This window comes from Stenella coeruleoalba (genome assembly GCF_951394435.1).
Source record: "Stenella coeruleoalba genome assembly, chromosome: 2".
In the NCBI taxonomy this organism is placed as follows: domain Eukaryota; kingdom Metazoa; phylum Chordata; class Mammalia; order Artiodactyla; family Delphinidae; genus Stenella; species Stenella coeruleoalba.
The window spans coordinates 27537199-27555401 of record NC_137147.1 but is presented as its reverse complement, the minus strand read 5'-3'; the positions used below and the strand labels follow the sequence as shown (position 1 = coordinate 27555401).

The 18203-nt window shown below is 53.3% G+C and overlaps 1 protein-coding gene across 4 annotated transcripts in view; it reads right to left on the bottom strand.

The window, feature by feature from the left end:
* Positions 1–18203, bottom strand: part of LTBP2 (latent transforming growth factor beta binding protein 2) — a 96984-nt gene that overhangs the window by 62625 nt on the left and 16156 nt on the right. For all 4 annotated transcript variants that reach the window (XM_079912864.1, XM_079912865.1, XM_079912866.1 and 1 more), the window contains exon 3: positions 14217–14481. In XM_079912864.1, the coding sequence (XP_079768990.1) occupies positions 14217–14481 (265 nt within the window). The remainder of the gene's footprint in view (positions 1–14216; positions 14482–18203) is intronic.

The following is an 18203-nucleotide window of genomic DNA, read 5'->3' as shown; positions in this document are numbered from 1 at the left end:
AGAGCCAATGACTAACAGAGCTGGGGATCCGACACAGGAGGCCTGCATCTGCATCTCGTTCCCGAGCCTGTACTCTAAACCTCTACACTATATCGTGGCTTGAGAGCTATGCTTTGGGTCTGAGCTTTAGAGCCTTATCCTTTGGGTCTCATGTATAAAAGGGAAGCCTTGAAGGAAGGTGTTTTTACCAGGAAGGAATAAGGTTAAAAATGGTCTCTTAGGAAGGCGATCATGGACAACTCCTCCCTGGAGCTCCCACCCACACTGACCACCCAGGTGCCTGGCCAAGAGTGCTCTCCTCCCCCACCCCTGCCCCCCAGACATTTTCTCAGGGCATCTGTGGTCCCCAGGGTGAGGCAGAGGTGAGGCAGGGAAGTCTGTGGAGCCACAGTACTCCACACACACCCACTGGTTCAAGTAACTGCTCTGTTTACGGAAACTCAGGCACAGAACAAACATCACTTTAGAAAGGTCCCCAGTGCCCTGCAAGGCGGCTCTCACGATCCCCACAGCACCTGTGAAGCACTTGCGTTGCAGAGACAGTCAGTCTCTGGCCCTAGCTCACGTGTCTCATGAATGGCAAAACCCAGGATTCAAACCAGGTCTATCACACTCCTCCCAGCACTGCACCCTCACTCTCACCACAAGCTGCTGCTGCATGAGTGACAGAGAAGCAAGTGAAAAAAGGAAGTGGTTGGAGGGGTGAAGAGGTGAAGGGAAAGAAAACACGAGTCAGGGCGTATGGGCACCTGGAAAGTGCTACAGATCAGAGGAGAGAACTTGAGGCTGAGGGGATTGAGTTTGGACCACTTCCCAAAGCCATGAAGAACTTGGTACGTCTCGCCACCACCAAATGGGCCATGAGACGCCCACCTCTTGAACCCCGAGTTCCCAGCCTGTGGTCTTTGGGACCCATCTTCCTTCCATGTATGTTCCCCCAACCCCTGGCGGGCACGTGTGCCCAGGCGCACGCGCACACACACACACACACACACACACACACACACACACACACAGAGCTTAGCTGGCCTGCCTTATAGGACAGCAAACACAGGCCTGTGACTTCAGATGAGTTTACCCCACCCGGACAGGCCCATTGTAGACAAAGGCAGCTGGTGCCTGGGTCAAGGATATGCTTCTCAGGGGCTGGTCAAAGTCTTGGCAGCCTTCAGCCAACCTGCTCTTCCAGGGCCTGGAACTCTTCCCCAGGACCATAAACAAAAGGAGATTTCTAAAAGACCTGGGCGCCCAATCTGAGAAGCCTTCGCTCATCCCAAACCTACCAACCAATTATGTACCATATACCTGCTACAGACACTTCATTTTAAAATTTTTACTAGGCTCTTTACGCTTGAGAGTGTGATTTTTCTACGCTTTACTTGATTAGTGCAAACCTATGCTATAAAAACTATCATTCCCCATTTTACAGAAGAGAAAACTGAGGCACAGAGAAGCTGTTTACTTGCCCACTATCACCACCGGGCAGGGAGGTGCTGGGATGGGCTCTCAAGGCTTGAGCTCTGTACCTCTGGTGGATAACAGTCCCCAGCATGCTGCTCACCCTTGGCTAAGATAGGAAACCTCACCAGAGCCAGAAACACCTTCAAGTGGTCTGGGGAAACTCTCAGAGTTTCCAGTTACCGCTGTCGCTATAAACAAAGGGCTCAGGTAATCCCAGAGTCTAGGGACAAATAAGAGTTGGTGCCATTCATAGGACACCTAAAAGGTGCGTATATGCATTTACATATGTTAGTAAATCTTCCCGACAATTCTATTAGTGGCAGGCATCCCCATCTTACAGATGAGAAAACTGAGGCTCGTGAGGTTAAATCACTTGCTCTGGGCAGCATAACTGTTAAGTGGCAGAGCTGAGATTCAAACCCAGACGTATCTAACAATAAGACATCAATTATGCCACAGTTGCTCCCTCACACACTATTGCCTGCTGTAGGGGCTCTGACCTTGACCCAAGAACCTCCAAAAAAAGAAAGAAATGTGGAATCAGTTTGTTCCTCAAGGGTGTGGCTTGGCTGGCGTCTCAAGAGGATACCCCCGCCCCTTGGAGTACCAGATTCCCTCCAGAGGCCTCTGATGCAACCCCTACCCACCCCCACCCCCCCCCCACCTCCCCACCCCCGCTGGCTGGGTGCACCCTTGGGTGGACACATTAGGTAGCAGTGAGGAGCCCAGGCTCTGGGAGGAAACCGAGCGTGGGCGACTGGCTGGAAGCAGAAATATGGTATCTCCAGAGGTTTTGATTTGCGATCTTCATTTTGCAAGGAATGGGGATTTTTTTTCTTTTCAAAAAGCAGTAGATTTCCTTGAATTTTAGACCTTTCACAAATATTTTTTTAGGAGAAAAAAGAAGGAAAAAATCCCCCACAAAATGCCTGTCACAGCTACTCACTTCCACATTGAATCACGGACACAAAACCACAGCTATGTGGCTAACAAAGGAACTATGTGTTTTCATATCTTGTTATTGGAAATCATTTAGCAATCTTCACTATGTCATCTGCAGACAGACAGACAAATAGACGCGCAGACACACGCCTCTGGGTCCTAAGCCGCCAATCTTACAACCTCGGTCATCAGATAACTTTGCATTTCACCCATTTTCCCTTTCTAATCCTTTTCTGGGAAATTACACAGCAAGGCTTAAATCTTCCTCCTTAGCCCCTCTCCAGAGGTGGGGTGTGTGTGCACATGTGTGCCTGCCAGTGATTGGAGGAGGAATGCTGAGACATTGATTCAGTTAATTCCACAAGTGGAAACAAGTATACATTTCACAGTCCCTTTTTTATTAATATTATCATAATAGCACTTTACTTTGGTAAAGTGATTTTCACCTGGGAAGCTTACAGTGCCTTTTCTGACAGTGGCAAATTAATTAACTGATGGCAGATTTACAGATTGTATAACTGGAAAAACTACTGGACCCAGAAATCAGAAACTTCCTCTGCATCTCAGACGAGGGGTGAAACCTGATATATATTTGAAAACCTTGAGCTCAAAAGGAGAATTCACAGGGCCTGAAAAATCTCCATTCTGATTATGATTTTTGAGGCATGTTCTCTCTGCACAGCTTTCCACCCTCTCTCTCTCTCTCTCTCTCTCTCTCTCTCTCTCTCTCCACACACACACACACCCCACCCCAGAGGGCTACATTCACTGAGAAGCCACAGTTCCCTACAAAGCAACCGGATGGGATGGGCATCCCCCTGGGGCATCTGAAAAAGAGCATTGACTGTCTTTCTGTTACCTTGTGGCTTCATCTCTCCCTAACCTTTCCTTTCAAACGAAAATCCTAGAGGACTTAGGTCAGTACAGCCACAAGCTCAAAATGTTCATCGTTACTACTTTTTTTTGTCGGATGCTGGAAACTGTATACATTAACGTTTTAATGCCCCAACAACTCCTCCAGGCTCTCGCCAGCTTTCTGGAGTTTCCTGAAAAGACACAAGATGCGTTGCCTGACCCAGTCCTCGGCAGCTCCCACGCCAAGCTTGCTGCTCTGCACTGGCCTGAGTTCACCTGCTCTCGGGGCTACTTAGCCAAATGGCTACGAGCACGGGTTCCAGAGTCCTGAGTGGAGCTGGGCTAGAATGGCCCCTCCTGTCAGTTTCCTCCTGGTGGAGTATCCTCCTCATAGGATCCTTGTGAGGAATGGTTAAGGTGCTGGAGATCTTCCACTTGTCTCTGTGGACCTTTCTCTGTCCCATTCTGGGCCCTAGGAGGCTCCTTCACCCTCTGTCTTCCAGTCCTGTTCAGCCCACATGGGACCCCAGCAAGAGGGCAGAGGGCAGCAGACGGAGTGGAGGTATTGATCCCCCAGTTCCCTCCTGACGGGCCACTGTGGGTAGTGGTGGCTCTATTCCTCTGCCAGAGGTCACAGCCCTGTTGTGGTCCTCTCCTGTGGCTGGAGCTACTCTGGGTTCCAGTAACCGCTGACCCCTTGTCTCTTAGACCTGCAGGGCTAAGGGCTTCCCTATACTCCGCTTCCCTTGTTGTTTCCTTTGACCCTGTCCACACCTTTGCAAATAGACCCTTTATCAAATTGTCCTCACTGAGTGTACCATCTGTTTCCTGCTGGAACCCTGACTGATACAGAAAAGAAAGGGTCTCAGCTATCAAGTGTTGAGCCCTTAGCTATGTGACTCGGCACTTTATCCACTTTGACTCATGGAAGTGAAGAGATTCACACAACGTCAAGCAGCTGGGGAGCAACAGAATCAGATGAAGCCGAGGTCTGACTCATGACCGCTATGCTGTATGGTCCCCGGTATCAAGTGAGGTGGTGCCTGTAAAGTGCTTTGCACAGTAGCGCCGGCTGACTCAATAAAGCCCCACCAATGGTAGCTTAAAATAACAGCTATACCGCACTCAGAAAACCCACAGTCCTAAAGTCTACTCCAGCGCAACGCGAGCCCCGCCCTAGCCACAGTCCTAAGGTGGAACCCTCGTTCTAATACCACACTAAAGTTGCGCTCCAGGCTAACCGAACCACCACCCTATTGTGAAATAGAAAGTCACCTCGACCACAATCTTCATCCCACCCTTCGTAACCCAAACATTCCTCACCATAACCACCAGGGGAGGCTAAGATCAGGGCTGCGGAGAGAATGGGGAGCCTCTCTGCCCTCCGCACCGGGGCGCTTGCCCCCTCCCGGCGGCAGGAACATCCCACATCCCACTCCATCTGTCCGCCCCTCGTTGGACTCGACACAACTGGCCAGAGGCATTTGTGCAACATCCACTTGCCTCATGTAACTGACTGGTGACTTTGGTGTGGGGAGAACCAGGAGGGCAGAGCACCTACGCGAGGCCTGGGACAGAGCAGAGGCACCAATAAATCCTGTTGGTGGTGATGATGAGAAAGGAGAATTAGAAGACGAAGTGCTCCTGGCTCCTGCATCACTTGGCTGCCGGCTCTGGGCAAACAGGAGGTGAACAGCTCTCATCTCAGAGATCTGTAGAGGGCCGGGGCCAGGCCTGGGCTGGGAGGGAGGCCCTCTCTGGAAGCCACCCTAGGGAGGGTCTTGATAACCCTCAGCTCTGGGATTATCCTAGAAAAGGGAGTCAGACAGTCTCCATCAGAGACTTCGGGGCCACCTCGGGCCAGATGTCCACTTTCAAGCTTCAATACGAGAGGCAGGAAGAGAAGAGAAGTATGCAGGAAGCAGACACCATTTCCCTGGAATCTGCCCACTTCACTGCATGGGGAGCGGAGAGGTGTTAGAAGGCCCTGGGCCCCTTTCTCCCTTGAGCATGAAGAGGCCTGAGCTTGGCCTCTTCATCGACCCAGAAGTGTCTGCCCTGGGGCCAAGCATGGTGGAAGGAAGAGGATTTGCAGGCTCCGCTGCTTGGAGAGAAGGCACACCGGCCCCTCCCTCCTCACGGCCTCTGTCGGGCTCTCTCGGCCTAGAGCGAAAGCGAAAGCATTGCAAGACTGCGTCCATCCAGAGCCTGTGTCCTTTTGTTTCTACACTCAAGTACCCTAAGGCCAGCTGTGGCCCTGAGCTCCGTGGGCCTCGGGTATTTGTGTGGGTTAGAGAGGTGCATGTTAATACTCTACAAAGTCCAGGGGTCCACCTCCCTTTCGGAGAAACCTAGGAGGGGCCTCAGCAGCCAAACCCAGCTGGAGAGGACTGCCTTGAAGCAACATGCTTTGTGGGGGAAACGGGAGACATTTCCCTCTTGGGAAGAAGCCAGGTCCAGGGTCACCACATACAGCTGCACAGGCTGTGCACTGCACAATTCTTGGAGTACCTGTCATAGAGACTATGAATGTGACAGACATCTCCTGGTGTGTGTCCAGGGACTGAAAGGTCCAGCACACACAGCCTGCCTCCTTCTCCTCCTGGGTGGAAATGGAATGCTTCAGACCCACCCCGCTACTCCAAGCAGTCTCTGCTGGGCAGGGATGGGTGGGGCTGGCAGGGATTAAGTGCCAAGGAACCTTACACAAACCTTAAAGTGGCAGTGTTTCCAGAACCCTCTGCAAACAGCAGGGAGGGGGACAGGGTGGTGAAGGAAGCACTCAGCTGAGACACAGTTCTCTTCTACTGTCTTCAGAAAGCAGCAGCAGGGCTTCTGTGATTTCAGATTTGGGAAAACAAAAGCCTTTCCATTTGTTTTGGCTGGAGGCCCACGAGTGAGCATCTCCCTCTGACTACTCCCCTTTGAGCCCTCCCTCTTCCAAACCCGCAGCCCCAGGGAAGAGCAGGCATGGGACTCTTCTAAGGCCCAAGAGATAGAAGAAACTGGGAGGAGACCCCTTTACAGCTGTTGCAGCCCCTGACAGACTCCTGGAACTCCTAAGGGTTTGCTAAGCCCTGCTCTGGCTGTGCTCCAGTCACCCTTAGGAGAGAAGCATTGCTCTCTGTCTGCCTGGCTTCAGACCCCCAAGACCAAGGGGCACAGGGCAAGCAGGTACCCACCTGTTGGGAGGATTGGGAGAGCCACCTTCCTGATCAACAACATGCCAGGGGATGGGCTGAGTGTCAGCTCAGAAGGGAAGGGACCTGAGACCAACTTTCTTTGCTCCAGGCAGCAACAGAGGATACATGGTGACAGGGATGCTCATTCAGTAGATAGTTGTTTATTTATTTATTGAGTGCTTACCATTATTTATTGAGTACTATTCTAGGAGCTGGGGATATGTCAGTGAACAAAACAGCTCACACTGTACTTGGGGAAAAACAGACAGTACACAATAAACATAATAATTAAATTACATGTTATGTTAGGAAGCGGAAAATAGAAAGCACTGTGGAAATTAAAAGGTGAACCAGATGAGGGCATCCTCAAGTTGGGGGTTTATAATATTAAACGATAGGAAAATAGGAGACATCTCTCTCCTGGGAAAGAGTCACCAGTTTCAGGGTCACCACATACAGTGGCACAGGTTGTGCACTGCACAACTGCGCCGTACCCATCCCAGAGACTATGATGTGAAGCACATCCCCTAGTGTTGTGTCCAGTGGCTTAGGCTAATTCTAAGGTTAAAACCTTGCAAAGGTGGTCAGGGAGGGCCTCAGTGAGGAGCTGCTCCTGAAACTGAGCCAGGCATGTACAGAAGGCATAAGTAAGTATCCCAGCCCACTGTCAGGAGGTCCTGAAAGCTTGACTTAGTCAGGATTGTAGGGTTGAGTCAACCCAGCACAGAGGCACCACTTGGTGGCCCTGAGGAAGCGGGTGACGCAGGATGAAAGATGTAGGCTGATTAACCCCACTGCAGCCTTGCCGAGGAGGACTTGAGGCTTACCGTCAGGGAGAGCTAAGGTCTGCCCTGGTGAAAGGCATCACGTGTCCTTGTAACGACCTTGGAAGCGGGTAAAGGGGGAGTAAGCACATTTCACCATCGGGGATGGAAAATGGCCAGGCTGGAGGCCAGAGACTGAGACCATTAACTCTCGACCTCAGAGAAGATCCACTTGTTGCTTCTGATTTACAAATATAGAAACTGAGGCCCAGGGAGGACAAGGGACTTTTCCACGATTTCCTAGCATGAGTTGGTCTCTCATCAGGTCCCAGGTATATCGGAGAATAGCCTTGGGTCCGAGGGACTGGAATAAGGAGGAGGGAGGACCTACAGGGGATTATGTGGCCCAGAGGCGTGAGCAAAGTCGTGTGGCAGCATGCTGGAGCCCAGAGCGGAGGAAGGGAGTGGGAGGCAGGCGGCTGCAGCTGGAGCAAGGCTCGGAGGACCCCGGCAAGCCTTCAGACTGGCCCAGAGTCAGGATCTCCTGGGTTCCCAGGGCAGGCCCACCATCTAGCTGCCAACCTTCGTCCTGCCTCAGTTTCCCCATCTATAAGCCCAGATTGTGGGTTGGAGAAGAAAACCCCTTCTGGCGAGCGAGGCATCTCACTGATTTGCCATGGGCATGGGGGAGCACGCAGGCATGGTAAGACGTTTCACGTTTTTCAGACACCCTACGGACCTCTCTATGTGCGTCATTTCAGTGAATTCTCGAAACCACCCTCTGAGATGAGCATCTGTTTTCCCACTTCAGAGAACCTGAGTTTCAGTGAGGCGAAGCGACTTGCACGACTAGTTTGTGAGGACACTAGGGTTTAAATACTGCCTGACTGCAAAGCCCAGCTCTTCCCCGGCACACACGCCGGGGTCGCTTCCTTGCACCTGCTGCCCTCTCCTCAGGTACCTCATTTGATTCTGGGTCATCCATCTCCTAGGCAAATGCCTTGCCCTTCTGTCAGGAAGGATGCCTGGGTCCCCCCTGTGGCGGGTCTCGGTGCAGACTGGCAGAGACCACCCCTTGGGGCAGAGTCCCCGCACCCCCTGCAGGAGGCCTGGCAAGGCCTGGGGGTGAGGGGAGGCTGCGCTCCCGCAGGAAACCTGCGGCCTCACCCTCCACCACAGCAGGTTAAAGGTCACACATTGGGAAGCCCACGAGGGCCCGAGTGGCGACGACGTGGGGCTGAACAATGCCGGGTCCTGTTGGGGAGGCGAGTCCTATGCCACCCACCCGTACCCAGTGGCCCGGTGCCACCCCCGAGGCCAGGCCTGCGGCAGGAGCTGCACTAGCGCCCCTGCCCTTCTTCCCTCTCCCCCCTGACAAAGGCCCCCCCGAGAGGCCGGCCACCCCCACCTCGGAGCCTTGTCAGCAGAACGGGGACATTGGGAACCCACTGCAGGGCTTGTGAGAGTGAAGGAGAGACCCCGGGGAGACAGCCAAGCTGCCTCAGCCGGGTTGACTCCACTCTACTCTGGACCCGTCGTGTTCGAGGTGCTGGAGATACACTGGCAAAGAAAACATAACAGCCCTGTCCTCCTGGGCCTGACGTTTTACTGAGGTAAGAAATAAATACATAAGTAAAATACACAAGACGTTAGTGCTTGGATAGGAGTCGGGAGTGTTTGCGGGTGTGCAGTGTAAAATCAGGTGAGCATAGGTGGGGTTCCCACTGAGAAGAGCAGACCTGGAAGGGGGAAGGAACCAAGCCATGGGTGTATCTGGGAAGAGGGTTTAATGTCGGTTGAATTGGGTCCCCGACCCCCCAAAAGATTTCTTGAAGTCCTAACTGCCAACCTATGAATATGAACTTATTTGGACGTAGGGTCTTTGCAGATGTAACTAGTTAGGGTTAGAGGAGATTATACTGGATTACAGTGGACCCTAAATCCAATGACTGGTGTCCTTATAAAAAGAATACCCCGCCAACACACACACACACACACACACACACACACAATATGTGACGACAGAGGCAGAGATTAGGGTGAGGCAGCCACAAGCCAGGGGACACCAAGGACTGCAGGAAGTCATCAAATGCCAGGGCAGAGGCATAGGACAGATTCTCCCTTGGAGTTTCCCAAAGGAACAATCCTACCAACACTTCAATTTTGGGCTCTGCCCTCCTGAACTGTGAGAGAATACATTTCTGTTGTTTTAAGCTGTCCTGTTTGTGGTCATTCACTATGGCAGCCCTAGGAAAGGAACACAGGGCTCCAGGGAGGGGGGACAGCAAGTACAAAGGCCCTGAGGTGGGAGCATCTCTAGCATATCTGAGGAAAAACCAGTTGGCCAGTGTGGCAGAAGCAGAGTGAATGAGGGGAGCGAGTGGTGAGAGCTGATGCTGGAGATGTCAGAAAGGTTTTGCGGGCCAGATGATTCATGTAGGGCTGTCCTTGTGGCAAGCCCTAGATAAGAGGAGCTATTACACTGCAGATGGACGGTCCCAACTGGCGTGGGCTGCAGTGTGTGGGTGACCCCCGTGATCTTTGTTCCCTGGTATTATGCGTTTGAATACGTATATAAATGGCAAAAGGAAATCAAGGCTGCAGGTGGAATTATAGCTGCTAATTAGCTGACCTTAAAATAGGGGAGAGTGTCCTGGGTTATCAGGGGGCCCTTAAAAGTGGAAGGAGGCAGAAGAGTCAGTGAGAGATTCCGCTGAAGAGGGAGACACAGGGCAGAGTTAAAACATGAAGAGTTCACCCTCTGTTGCTGGCTTTGAAGAGAGGAAGGTGGCCACAAGCCAAGGAATGTGGGTGGCTTCTAGATGTGATGGCCCTCAAGTGACAGCCAGCAAGGAAGTGAGGCCCTCAGTCCTACAACTGCAAGGAAGTGAATTCTGCCAACAAACAACCTGAATGATCAAGAAAACAGATTCTCCCAAGAGCCTCGGGGAACTCAGCCCTGCTGATAACTTGACTTTAGCCTGGTGAGCCCCGTGTCAGATGTTTGACCTACAGAACTGTGGGATAATGCATGTGCATTGTTTTAAGCAGCTAAATTTGTGGGGTGTGCAGGGAGCAGGAGATCGAGAAGAAGAGGGAGAGACCGACGGGGACAATAAAAGGAAGGCTGACCCCAGCTGCCTTCTCAGGGGACAGCCCGCTAAGAGCCACGATCACGGGGCCCACAGCTTCCCAGCATCTCCCTGCCAGCCCCGCCTGTCTACCTTAACACTGTCCTCCAGGCCCCTTGTTGTCCAAGTGCTGATCAAGCCCGCCGAGGATGTCCCCAGGGCTCCACCTCTAGGTCCTCCGGTCAGACTAAGGAGTAAACCCAGTGGAGGTCCCGCCCATTCGGAGAATTGTTGTGACACCTCCCTCCCCCCCGCCCCCATAGGGCTGGTGAGACGGCCTTGGTGGAATACCCAAGCCAGCCAAAAGCCACTATTGGTGCTACTGCTGGATCACACCACCCCCGAGACTGGGCCTGGGCTCTAACTTCTCCCCAGAGCAGGTCTGCACACACACACACACACACACACACGCACGCACCCCAGTTTTCTGTCTGCTTTGTGCCACACAAGTCCTCATGGCAGAGAGAACCAGCCTGCTGATGGCTAACATGTACTGACCACTAACCCGTATCGGGCACCCTACTAGGTGTTCTACTCAAAGGGTCTCATTTCACCCGCTCTGCAACCCTACCAGGTGGAGACTATCGACTCAGAGCTGTTAGGCTATTTTGCCTGATGTCACACAGCCGGTAAGTCCAGAATTGGACTCCAGGATTCCCTGAATCCGAAGCCCAGGCTCAGAACCTCACTCCTCCAGGGGTGGTCCGTGGGCCAGCAGCATCAGCGTCCCCGGAGACCACGTTAGAGATGCTCACCCCAGACCGGCCGCGTCAGAAGCTGCATGTTAACACGTTCCCAGGTGATTCACGTGCCTGTTTCAGTCTGAGAAGCACGGTGTGGAGCGCTGTTTTCCAAGGCCTGCTGGTCCTCGACTGTTGTAACCACCTCCTCCCCCAGTCTCTCAAGGCCCTTCCCAGCTGCCTAGGTCTTGCTCCACAGGTGGGGTAGGCTCTCTGCCCAGCCTGGGGAAGAAGCCTGAGCCCCGGGCTCGGAGGGAGTCTGCAGGCCCCCCGCGGCCAGTCCAGGCTGCAGCTGGACAACATCAATCCGCGTCTGGCTCTCTGCAGGGCGTGCTGCCTGCTGCCCGAGACTCTCCTGACCCCTCCCTCTCGTCTTCTTTCTGAGACACAAGTCTCTTGGCCTCTGTCTAGTGCTCTCCTGAACGTGGCCTCTGGCCATCACCAGTCCCTGCAGTGTCTCTCCTCCCTGGACATTTTGCACCGTCCCCCACCCCCCACCAAGAATGCCCTCTGCGTTTATGTCACTCCCTTATCTGGACACCAAGGGCCTGTCCAAGTTGCCATCAGGAGAGAGTCCAGCGGCTGCTTGGGAAAGCTGGCCAAGTTCACAGGAAATGTCTGACACCACCAGGCAAGTGGGATTTGGCCTCCCAAAGCAAAACACAGCTGGGCCAACAGTGGGCCGCTCGGACTTTCCCAGATTTCATGGCATCGACACGCCAAGGCAGAGAGAGAGAGAGAGAGAGAGAGAGAGAGAGAGAGACATGGAGAGAGAGAGAGAGAGAGACTGGGCTGGCCTGGAGGCTGCAGCTCATTAAAAACATCACAGTAGCCCCTGGCCAGGGAGCCTGTGAAGCTCAAAAGGGACAGCCTTGCTGTGGGCCGGAGACCTCAGGCCAGACCCTCACCCTCCCCTGCCTCTCGCACACCTGCGCGGGGGGACCGAAGCCTCACTGAGCTGGTCCTCCTTCCCTCCCAGCCTCCTCCCCGCCCAGCATCGAGCCTCATCCATTTCTTCATTCAACTTGTGTTGACTGAGCACCTACAGGGTACCAGGTGTGGTATTAGGTGCCAGGGACATGTTCATGAAAGAGGAGGACACAGTAGTCTCTGCTCTCACGGAGCTCCGGGTCCAGTGAGCGAATGCACAGACTGTCCCGAGGCAGAGTGAAAAGCGTGACCCTGGGGAAGCATGGAGCCGCCCGTCCTCTCGCACTCTGAACGCCACTGCGGGTGGTGCCCTTGGTTCCAGGGCAGGGTGAGGGTTCGGGGCCAAATGGGCCCTTGGTTAGGTAAGTCTTCGGTTGGGAGCGAGGGACAGAAAGCAATGCAGATTGAGCACTTCCTGCAAGCTGGGACTGCAGGAGGCACTGTGGGGAAATCCACCGTGAGACGCAGGCGCTGCCTTCCAGGGCGCAGGCCACACCGTCTGATTGCAGGCTCAGGGTGCAGACTCACAGCGATGTGTGTGCCACGTGTGCGCTGCAGGGGGTCAGAGCCTGGTGGATATGAGGGAGTAGGTGCTTTTTGGAGGAAGTGGGACTGGGCCTTGAGAAATAGAAGCTGATAGGCTGGGAAGATGGGGCAGGGGATGTCAAAAGCCTTCTGACTCAAGGGTACAAGGAACAGAATGACCTGCCAAGCAACCACCCCCAGCACTCACTTGTGCACGCACACAGGGGATAAATGCATTATAAAATGAATGAATCCCACAAGCCAAAAAAGAGCTTGCAGGGGGAAAGCCAGGCTGGAAGGACTCTGCTCCCACCCTGCCCCGGGGCTGGCCCTGGAGCTGCCACCCCTGGGGCTCCTCCAAGTGCCTTCACACCAGGACCACCCACCTTGGACCCAGAGCCGGGACCAATGAGAACAAGGCTCAGGCCCTGCCCAACTGGTCACAGCCAATCCCAGGCAGTTCGCCCTGCCCCCTGCATTGTCCACCTGGCCCTTAGCTCTGCCCCCCATCTCTGCCCCAGCATCCTAAGGCCTTGGTGAAAGAGTTTGGCTCTTCTGGTTTTAACTTTGGGGCTCCCTAGGCCTTGACCCAAGTTCATCCTTCTGTTGTTTCTGCTCCTGGATGCTCTCGGAAACCACCTGCTTGTTTGGGTGGCCAGGGCCCTGGAAACCCCCTTACTGAGACCCTGGTCTGGCCCGGCCCCCATTGCCCCTCCCCCTTCAGAGTTGCTGGACAACCTTGAGCTCCTTTCCTTTCTCTCCTGAGCTTTCCCCGCTGGGGACCTGGCCTCGAGGTCAGCCTCTTCTCCCTGATTCTCCCAGCTTCCTCTGGGAGGGCAAATCCTTTTTTCGCTGAGTTCAGCAAGACAAGGTTCAAACATTTCAGAAAGAAGTTCCTAAGTAGGAAGCGAATGGAAAAAGTAACCTGAAAAACCACAAGGAAAACACAGCCCCCAGAAATGGACCAGTTTACAAAGTTCAGATTTCCTGAGCTGAGCTAGGAAATGTCTAGCCAGGTTGGCTGGCACGCAGGCCAGGGAATCCTGCCCGTGAACACACCCCTTCCCACTTTTTCATCTTCTCGCTTCCCCTACGTGCTCCAGCTGCCCCTCCGAGGAGACAGGTTAGCACTGGTGGTGACTGAACTGAAGGGGCTTTTTCTGGCAGAGGAGTCCTTCCTGCATCACAGGGACCACAGGCAGAGAAAGGGGAGGCGGAGACAAACATTTATAGAGTTTACTGTGTGCCAGGCACTGTTCTAAGCATTTTCCTCATAGTCACTCACTTAACCCTTACAATACCATGACTATGATTGTCATCATTTTCCCCAACTTACTGATGAGGAATCAGAGAGATAAGTAACTTGCCCAAGGTCACCCACCTAGGAAGTGGCAACACCAGGATTCGAAACAAGAGAGCCTGGTCCCAGGGATGTGCCCTCCTCAGCTCTCTCCCCGGGGCCTGGAGAGTAAAGACTTCCCCTCCCACCTCCCCTGGGCACCCTGCCAGAGCCTATGCCACCCCCCGTACCTGCTGCCCTGCTCGCCGCCCCTCTGGTGGAGCAGAAGGGAAAGGAGGACTCTCCGGCCTTCTCCACCAGGGTCTTCACCAAACGGGCCGAAGGAAGAAGCCCTTCCAGAGAGGCTGCGCCCCCAGACCGGAGGCCCCGCTGAGGAGGGGACTCACCTGGCCAGCGGCGGCTGTGGTGCTGGCGGCCGCGCTCTGGCCGTGGTGCTTTCTCTGGCCGTGGTGGTTTCTCTGGCCGCACTGCTCCTGCGCAGGTTGGGAGACCCCTGGGCTGAGCGTCGGGGTGCCAGCCTGGAGTTCTGGGGGTCGAATTCCTCCTCAGGAATGACCTCTTCACAGCGGGCTCCGCGGAAGCCGGAGCGGCACACGCAGAGCTGGGGCCGGCTGCAGGAGCCCCTGTTCTGGCAGGGCGGCTGGCACACGGCTGGAGAGACAGGGAGAGGGTTAGGGTCGCCTGTCAGCGTCGGACAACCCATCAAAGACTGGGTGACCCGTCACACCAGCACCCCCGGCAGAACACCCAACATTGGGTTGTACATATACTTAAGTGCTCCCTTTTTGTTGTCTGTCCATCTGGGGACCTGGCCTGCTGGTGTGGCTTCCTCTTCTCTCTGCCTTTGTGTGTGCTGCTTCCCCTCCCTGGAGCTGTTTCCCTTTCCTCTCCACTTACCTAAGTGCTACTGTTCCCTCCAGGCCCCCTCCCCATCCCTGACGACCTGCCTCCAGCAACTGCTCCCTCCTCCGAACAGCTAGGACGAGTGTTCTCCTTGCACAGCACTCAGGCCCTATAGGCCACCATCAGTGTGATGGGTTTGTTATGTAAGTGTCTCAACTCCCTAACTAACATGGTCAGCGCCCTCAAGCGCAGCGACTGTTCCTTACACCTCTTTGCCTCCTTAACTCCTAGCATATGCCTAACAATGACACAATCAATATTATTTTTATTACGGCAGCTACTATCTGTTCAGTGCTACAACATGCGAGGAACTGTGCTCTGCACACAGTGTCTCATTTAAGCTTAAAACAATCCTATGCAGCAAGTGGGATTATGATCCTCATTTTACAAATGATGACTCTGAAGCTTGGAGAGGTTAAAAGATGTGCCTGAGGTCACCCAGCCAGGCAATGGTGGATCGAGGATCCAGTCCAGGTCTGTTTGATGGCAAAGCCCAAGCTCTTTCCACCCCACTGCCTCCCAGCAGGGCTGAACCATCTCTAAGCCTTGGCCTGGAGGTGATGATGAAACAAAAGGGATCTGTTGGCTTCAAGTCAGCCACCGAATGCACCCTTGGCCTGGGAAGCTGCACGTCCCAGGTTGGCTCTGGTGGTGGAGACAACAGACCCTCAAACCCATCTCTCTCCAAAGCCCATACAGTCAATCTTAGATTGAGGGAGGATGTTTACCAGCTCCCGCATTCATTCAGTGAACATTAACCGAGCACTCACTAGGTGTGAGACTTGTAGTAAAGGGGATCCCTCTCTCAAAGAGTGTCCTGTTTCACATGGAAGCCAGGACACAGGTCATGTGATAAGTGTCGGCCAGAGCCTCTAACCCAGGCTGAGGCAAGAAAGGGAAAATCAGGGAAGGCTTCCTGGAGGTGGTGATGCTGACCAGAGACAGCAAGGATGAGTAGATTGGGCATCGTGTCAAACAAGGGCAGCCTGTCTACTCAGGGGAGAGTGGAGAAATCATAGGTCTCGCTGCAGGATTCCAACCATGAGCTAGATCCTGAGGCTAGAGCATTTTCCTCAGTGCTTGGGCATCCCTTCCTGGCAGCCCCAGGCCTCCAGGTAAGCAGACTGTGTGAGAGAATTGTAAACCTGAGCATTTCCCCAAACACAAACTGCCACCTTGGCAGGATTTTGGCCTATCACCTGGCTGCCACTCCACCTGCCCAAGCAGAGTCAGCCCCCACCTGACCACACGCCAGGCCACTGTCACCACCACCACCAGAGACACGGTCTGCTGGGGCCAGCCCTGTAGCCAAACCAGGGCCAGCGAACACTGGGGAAGCAGGTTTGCCCAGGACAGGTGTCAGCCCTGGTTTATTTTAGGGAGGGAGTAGAAAGGGAGGGCCTGAGTGGTTTCCCATGTGGACCACAGATGCTACATCACTCCTAGCCCCTCAGATCCACACGCCTCTGCCAGCAAAGCCTGGCGTGGGTGAAGGGAAGGTCGCACAGCCCCTCCCAGTCTCCGTGTCTCTTCTACCTCTGCGTGGGTGGTCCCTGCCCTTAAGACAGCCTTCAAAACTAATTTAGCTTCTGTCCTTCCCCTCCTGGGCCCCAAGGATGGCCCATCCTTGACTTCAACAGTAAGATCTTTCTCTGTCTAGAAACCCAAGGCCCCAAATCTTGCAAGCCGAGCCCATGTCTTCCTGAGACTCGCTTACTTCTGGTTCTGCCTTATTCGCCAATACATCCGCAAACATTTAGTGAGCATCGTCTCTCGGTCAGACTGGGTGTCGGGGGGTACAAAGACAACAAGGCTGGTCCCTGGGTGGAGGAAGCTCTGCCAGGTGGGAGGGTTCTCAGAATCATGGAAGCCCCTTGCCCCCAGGCACTTAGGTCCTCAATGAGGACAAGGGTTGGCAGACTTTGGTTGGTATGATGAACAGCCCACAGAAAGTGGGTGTTTGGGGGGAAACTATAAAATTGGCATTTACATATGCATGTAATATTGTGGTTGATAAAAGTTCTAAAAGGCTTCCAAACCAGCCAGACTTGTTGGCAGAAATAAACCCGTTTGGGAAGATAACCTTTCTGGACCAATCGTTTATGAAACTGCACAGAGGCCAGATCTGCTAAGAAAGGTCCTCCAAGTGCTGGGTTTTCAGAGCCAGCTCTCACCAACTTCATTTGTATCTTCCTCTGAGTTGTCTCCATAAGTCTCAGCAGGAAGTGATTTCCTCACTACAGTGTTCAAGCGTTTTGTTCTGAGCCAAGCATCTGCATTATGGGATTGGAGCATAAACTCCTCTCCTCTCTCTCCACTCCCCCAAAAGCCACCCCGCCAATGGCCCCAAATGGTGGCTCCAAGTGCCTGTCTATGAAAGGCAGCATTCTTAGGACTGTGTTCACTGGTCCGCCGTGAAACAAGAAAAATAAAAACAGTTTTCTGTGTTTCTTGTGATGCTATTTTTTCCCACTTAAAATGTGTTTTTTATTTTGAGATTATTATTGCATTACTTTTTTGGTGTTACAATGTTCTTTTAAAATTAAAGGTGATGGCAAATGGTAGTTTGTTTTTCTAATATCCTCACTTAGCAAAAGGAAAAGCTGGCTATTGTACTCTGGTACCTAAGATGTTTGGGGATATTTACTGGTGCGTGAAATCCAAAAGTTTGGAACCCTTGGGGAAGGAGGGGGGCGATAGCGGTCATGTGCCTTTCATTTAAAGGAAACTGAAGCAAAATATTCCTAAGTCAAATGAGCACAGATTTCAAAACTGAAGTGTCAGAAAGGGGATCAGCCATCGCAGAATCGCCCCACGGCAGGGGCTATTGCATGAAGCAAGGACGGAAATGCTGAGGCACCCCGGAGACGCAATTTCGTGCAGTGCTGTGGGAATTTTAAGAGAGAAAATTCCCAACCATGGCAGGCTGGGCAGTCTTCATGTTTTGCCCTTGGAGCCTCATTCCTCCCATTTTCCCACAAGGGCAGAGGTCATGCCTTATGCTTGAGAAATCAACACAGGATGCGGTATATGGCTTTAGTGAGTCTTCGGTGATTGATGATTGGTGAGAGGTTATCAAGCACGAGACCACGAGGTCCATGTTTAGCCATCGAGGACACACCCAGCCCCTCCCTGTCAGGGGCTGGCATCCTCAGAGCCCGAAGGTGATGCTGCTTCCAGCCTCCCTGTGCCCGCTCACCAATGCCAGCCTTTAGCCATTCATAATTTGGGCTCCACCTGAACTCTGGCTTCTCCACACTCCCCTGGCACTCTCTTTCTCACTGAGGATTGGATATGTGGAAAGTTTCAGCTTTGGGAGTTCAGCTCTGTGGAGGTAGCCGTATGCCAAAAGACAGGGGAATAAAAAAGAAAACTCCCGAAATTACTTTGAAACAAGAAATAGAAGGCTTCGTTCTCCCCAACACCCCCCTCCTGGCTGTGCCCCTTCTACCTTCACGCTGCTCCAGAAC